Genomic DNA, 6,000 nt, shown 5'->3' on the forward strand with positions numbered 1-6,000 from the left:
TCCCTGCCCCACAGAATAGCACTGACATTTGTATCTCACACGTCCCTTCAGAGGCTGTTTTTGTCTTGTTTCCTAGAGGTCATTTCCTGCAGGTCCTACATGGTGGAACCTTTGGAACTGCACGTTTTCTTAAAAATCAGTGTCATTTGGGGGGAGGGGGTTTCTGCAAAGGGCTGTACTTGTAATAAATTGGAAACTTAAGAATAAACATTATGTACTTGTGTTTGTAAACCTGGCTTGTGTGAATTCTTTGTTGGTCCCTGTGTTGGTGTGGGATTGTCTGATATGGCTCTCCTCTGCCTTCCTAGAGCTACCACCGGACATCTCTGGAACACAAGTGGAGCTGTGGCATAAAGGAATGGTGAGTCAGGATCAGATCAGCTTCTGGGATGGTGCTGGTGTGCTGTCACCCTCCCCAAGGACAAGGAACAGAACTATGCTCTGCCTACCCCTGGAGTGGGGAGCAGTCCTTGTTCCTTGTGCACTGCACAGTGCCAGTGTGACACTTATCCTCCCTTCCATTCAGGGTGGCACTGAGTACTCCTGGAGGGACTACCTCCAGGTGATGGGAAGCTGGGATGTCTCTGCTCTTTTGCACTAGCATGGCCTAGCTACCCCCAAAACCTCATACCTCACGTTGGTGTGTACTTTGCAACCTGAGCCATGCTTGCAGTCAGGATTATTGCTGCTGTGTCCCACGCCCCCATCCTGATCTCCAGCAGCCTAGCAGGGACACTTGGAACTCCAAGGGCAGCAAGGCTGGAGCAGTGACCTGCCAATGCTCATGACCACAGCTGTGACACAAAAGGTTTGGCCGAAACATTGCTTGTTTCTGCTGGGACAACGAGGGTTCCTGGGTGTCTTCATCCTGCTCCTCACTCCAGATCTGTGCTGGGGGTGTTCCAGATAGGCCCCATACTGCTGGGCAGGGAAATCCTGATGGGTTTAAGGGCTTGAAGCCTCTCGTCAAGGGGCAGATGCTGTTTTCCCTGGAGAACTCTCCTCTCTCCACAGGAGATAGTTTGGCTCGCTTGCCATGCAACAGGACCTGGGTGAATCTGAGTGGCTCCAGCTGGGATATTTCCAGGCTTCAGTGTGGAGATCTCACTAGCAGCATCTGCTCCAAGACCTTTTTGGAGACTTGTTTTTTATAGCAGCCCCGCCATGGCATCAGTGTCCTGTGCAGGGCTATAAATAGCTGTCCTCACACCTGGCATGGCAGTGTGAGGGCTTGGCAGGCAGCCAGAGCCCTGCTATCACCATCATCAGCCCTGCTGCACCTGCTGCCTACAATGCACCCCCCCCCCCCCCCCCCCCCCCCCGGGAGCTCCTATGATTGCTGGAGTTCCAACATTGCCTCAGGAAAATGAGAACCAACTTTGGCCCCCTGGATTTTCTCATGGCTTAATTCTCGATCATTAATTAATATTCTGGGTAATGGGGGGGTTTTAGCAGATTCCCAGAGAACAGTGGCTTTTCTTTTGCTACTCAAACCTGGAGGGAGTGTCCATCCATGTGAGAGTGGATAAACTCCCTGGCTCAGCAAATGCCAGGAGTGACAAAACTCTGCTTCTCTATGCTGAGCTGGACCAGGACGTCAGGATGTCCTGGCCCCGGTCTCACCCAGCTGGCAGCCCCAACTCACCCTCCACAGCCATCCCAAGCCAGGCACTGCCCTGCTGAACTGCTGAACCCTACTTGTTGCTTGCTGGGGGTTTATTGGAGTCAGATGTTTGGTGTCCTTGGGGCTACTCTGAGGAGGATGGAGATGGGATGCAGGGATGAGTTTGGGTGGGGGTGTACAGAGAGAGCCTGAACCCCACAGCACGGGGTTGAAAGAAGCTGTGACTAGGAGCCAGCAGTGTCCCTGGGCCAGTCCTTCCATGTGACAGCTATGCTTTGCAACAGGCTCTGTGGAGCTGTGTCCTGGCCATGCTCAGCTCTCAGGACTGGCAACCTCCAGTGGAGCCAGCTGGGCTGCTGGGGCTGATAGTGGGCAGTGGTGGGTGCCAGAGGCCCCTCTGGGGTTTGATAGCAGGGACCCATTGTGACAGCTTATCTGGGTGAGCACTCCAGAGGCAGCTGCTCCTTGGCAAGTGCTGGGCACTCAAGGGCAGCCTGTCCCCAGGGGTGCCGCCATCTGGGCACCAGCACTGGGCTGCATGCCTGGTGCACAAGGTGAATCTAACTGGCTCTGGGCTTAGCACCCAGGGCAGAATACAGGGAGAACACATGGCTATTTGTCCCCTTCCCAGGCAGCCCCTGCCTAGAGCCATGCCCAGCTCCCCAGCTGGACTTTGGAGCCTGTCCTGCAGTCAATATTGACTCTTCTGCCCCAGGTCATGGCCCTTTTCTCTGCCCAAAACAAACGTTCCTGTGCAAGGGAGCTCCAGAGGCTGCAGCCCACCAGTGCTGGGACCAGGTAGGGTCCCTGCCCTAGCACCATCATCACCACCAGCCTAGGAAAGGGGCTGGATGCCTACCAGCACAGCCAGGGGCACCCAAATCTGTTGAGAGACTCTCAGTGTCCCCCCAGTGACACCACATCGCACTAGGGGCTCCTTCACACCTTTTTCTCAGCTCAGTGACCCAATTTTTCCTGCCTTCCTGGCATCCCAAGGGTGGCAGGGAGCAGATTAAAGGTGCTTCACCGATCCCACCATCACAGCAGCACAAAGCCCTGGCACAACTCGATGGTGGATGAGGGGTCCCGACCCCAGCCCTTGCCCCCACTCCAGCCACTGGGGGGAGTCTTGCCCCTGTCCTCCAGCCACAGTTTGGTAGTCTGAGCCGTGAAGGCTTCATCAAATACGGGCCAAGGGCTGTTGGGGTGAGCGGTGGATGCCAGGTTGAGTGTGGAGAGAGAGAGTCCATTGCTGGATTGTTGCTCCCTGGACAAGGGCTGACCCTTCCTGGAGTCCAGATCAGCCCAGCCTGCAGGCTGGCTAATTAGATGGACAAGTCTAAGCATTACTAGAGCTGGGTTGCCACTACAAATCCTGCTTGCCACAGGCGCTGCACATCAACCCTGCCACAGCCCCCTGCCCACTTCTCTTCCCTAGCACTGGGAATCCCTGGCACATCCCTGGGGACAGCCAGGCAAAACAGCCCCACCAAACCCCTAGAGAGACGAGCTGGCCCCTGCCAGCTCCTCAGGATGTCTCAGGGAAGGGTAGGCACTTCCCCCACTCTGAGCCCCTGCAGAGCCACACTCCTGCGCACCAGCCCTGGCTCCCCCTGCCAGCTCCACCAGCACCAGGCAAAGCTTGAATTTCCCTCCAGACAATGGGGAAGGCGAGCTGGGATTGTAACCAGAGCAGGAGACAAATAAAGCTGCCCAGAAGTTTCCATTACCCGCACCTAGGGCTTCTGCAGGGGGACTTCAAAGCTGAGCCCTCTCTGCCCCACGGTCCCCTGTCCCCAGCCCATCTCCCTGGCTCCCAGCTTGCCCCCTCAAAGCCCCTCAGCCTGGCACCGAGGCTCTGGCAGCCGATGGCACCGACACTAATCTCTTCAAAGCATGGAGTGGAAAAGATGATTTGTAAGTGTCATAGCACAGGAAAACCCTCCTCTTCCTCCTCCTCCTCATCCTCCTCCTTGCTGCCGGGCAGAACCGGCCCCAGGGAAGCCACTGTCCAGTTCCAGGAGGGGAACTGGACAGTGGTACCTGCTGGTACCACACTCTTGCCAGTGACAGAGGTGCCCCATCATGGCCTGGCCTGACATGAAAGCCCCCAAACTGGGGCGGGGTCCCATGGGGGAGCTCTTGATCCCCTGGAATCCCTGCAAACAGCACCAGGCTTGGATCAAATAACACATCCAGGGTTTATTGTTTTTTCCATTCCTCTCAGCTAATGATCAAAAAAAATTTAAAATAAATTACAGAATTAAATAAACACGGATGGAATATTCCTCTCCCTGTTTCTTCCCCACCATCCCCCAAAGAAAGCGTTAGAAGAGTCACTGGATTTGGCAACAGCAACAACAAAACATCCTCTAGTAAAAAGCGGCTACTTGTTGGTGATTGGTGCTGGGGGGGTCCTGCACCCTCGCCCCCCTAAACCTGGGAGTGTCCTTCCTGCTGCCACACAGCCTTTGCCCCTTACCCATGAGGCCACTTCTTCCAGTGTGGGGGGGCAGCCCCCGTCTCTAGACATGAGTCGGGTTGTCCAGGTATGGGTCCGTCTTGGTCATGTGCAGCATGACTGTGGGGGCTTTGTAGTGGCAGTGTCCCCCACCACAGCTGACCCCACTGCAGGGCTTGCTCCGTGTCCTCATGCCCATCCGCCTGTTGCACAGGCTCTGCCAGGTCTGCAGCGTTTTAGAGCTCCACACCCACACTCCGCTGGTGATGCCCACCACCAGTGACATGAAAATCTTTAGCATGAAGACAGCCACAGTGGGCACCGAGGCCTCAAGGGAGCAGTCAGTGGCACGGCGGCCAGGCAGGTGTAGGCAGCCATGCTCCAGTGCCCGCAGCATCCAGTAATCCACATTCAGCCGCTCGTAGAAGTAGCAGACAATGACACAGGTGGCCGGAACAGTGTAGAGGATGGAGAAGACCCCAATCTTCACCATCAGCTTCTCCAGCTTCTCTGTGTTGGTGCCACCCGTCTTCATGATCTTCCGGATGTGGAAGAGGGCAACAAAGCCAGTGAGGATGAAGGAGGTGCCGATGACCAGGTAGCAGGAGAGGGGGATGAGGACAAAGCCAGTCAGGGCACTGACGTCCATGCTCCCCACATAGCACAGCCCCGTGAGCTCATCCCCTGCCACCTTCCGCATGGTGAGGATGACAATGGTCTTCATGGCTGGGATGCCCCAAGCGGCCATGTGGAAGTAGCTGCTGTGGGCCTCAATGGCCTCATGTCCCCACTTCTTCCCAGCAGCCAGGAACCAGGTGAGGGTGAGGACAACCCACCAGAGAGAGCTAGCCATGCCGAAATAGTAGAGGATGAGGAAGACAATGGTGCAGCCTGTGCTCTCCAGCCCCTCCTGTATGATGTAGAGCTCACCGTTCTCCCGGTCACAGGCAATGTTCTCAGCCCCGGCCACAGAGCGGATGATGAAGGCTACAGAGTAGAGGTTGTAGCACATGGAGAGGAAAATTATGGGCCTCTCAGGATACTGGAAGCGGTGGGGGTCGAGCAGAAAAGTAAGGACAGTGAAGGCAGTGGAGACAAAGCAGAGGGTGGACCAGACAGCCATCCAGATGAAGGCGAAGTCCTTGTCCTCCCGGGACCAGTACACGTCCACCCCGGGGGAGCACCTGGGTGCGCACGAGAGGCTTTTCTCCACATACTGGAACTTCTCAGGATTGTTGCAAGCCCCCAGCCCATTGGGTCCCTGTCCCTCGGCAGCAGTGCCAGGTGGCCAAGGCCGGGGGGCCACGGGCAGCATACCCTGTCCCTTGTGCGGCTCAGCAGCTGAGGCATTTTCAGGGGCCTCCATGCAGAGGGCATTGGGGTCATTCTTGGTGGGCAACCTGCCACAGTCAAGTGACTCAGGCCAGCCGAAATTGAACTGTTCCATGATGGGGACGCACTTGTGGCGCGCTTGCTCACACATAGGGCGGCAGGCAGGGATGCTGGCGCTCACCTGATCGGTGCACATAGGTGCGTAGAGGGAGCAGAGGAAGAAGCGCAGGTGAACGTGGCAGCCGTACTCCACCAGCGGCGCGAACTCGTGCAGCTTCAGGGCGGCCTCACGCTGGCTCTCGTGCCCCAGCAGGTTGGGCATGCGGGTCAGGTTGTACCCGATCCCCCGGCACATCGGGATGTCCACAGGCTGGCACCGCGCCGCGCGCCCCCGCGGGCCCTCCAGTCCCGCCAGCTCCAACCCGCGACCGCCCACTCCAAAATGCCACAGCACCCACAGGGCCACCCGCAGCCGTGCCGCCGCCATCGCCCGCCGCCCGCACCGGCCCCGCGGCTGCTACAGCTCCGCCATCGCCCGGCCACGCTGCCCCCGCCGCCACGGGGCCGATCGCTGCGGTGCTGG

The 6,000-nt window shown here is 57.5% G+C and overlaps 2 protein-coding genes across 4 annotated transcripts in view; one reads left to right on the forward strand and one right to left on the reverse strand.

The window, feature by feature from the left end:
• BAZ1B (bromodomain adjacent to zinc finger domain 1B) overlaps window positions 1–1,390 on the forward strand; it is a 44,779-nt gene extending 43,389 nt beyond the window's left edge. For 2 of the 3 annotated variants that reach the window (XM_059865884.1, XM_059865886.1), the window contains 2 exons: window positions 309–361; window positions 1,015–1,390. In XM_059865884.1, coding sequence (XP_059721867.1) covers window positions 309–361; window positions 1,015–1,056 — 95 coding nt within the window. In that variant the 3' untranslated portion in view covers window positions 1,057–1,390. Of the gene's footprint in view, window positions 1–308; window positions 362–526; window positions 865–1,014 lie in introns of those variants that run through there. The other variant, XM_059865883.1, reaches the window with a different exon arrangement.
• A 2,416-nt stretch (window positions 1,391–3,806) lies between these two features.
• Window positions 3,807–6,000, reverse strand: FZD9 (frizzled class receptor 9). Its single transcript, XM_059865887.1, has one exon. It carries the CDS (start codon window positions 5,902–5,904, stop codon window positions 4,150–4,152), a length of 1,755 nt encoding a protein of 584 aa, XP_059721870.1. The 5' UTR covers window positions 5,905–6,000; the 3' UTR covers window positions 3,807–4,149.

The sequence above is a fragment of the Haemorhous mexicanus genome, chromosome 22, assembly GCF_027477595.1.
Source record: "Haemorhous mexicanus isolate bHaeMex1 chromosome 22, bHaeMex1.pri, whole genome shotgun sequence".
Taxonomy (NCBI): Eukaryota; Metazoa; Chordata; class Aves; order Passeriformes; family Fringillidae; genus Haemorhous; species Haemorhous mexicanus.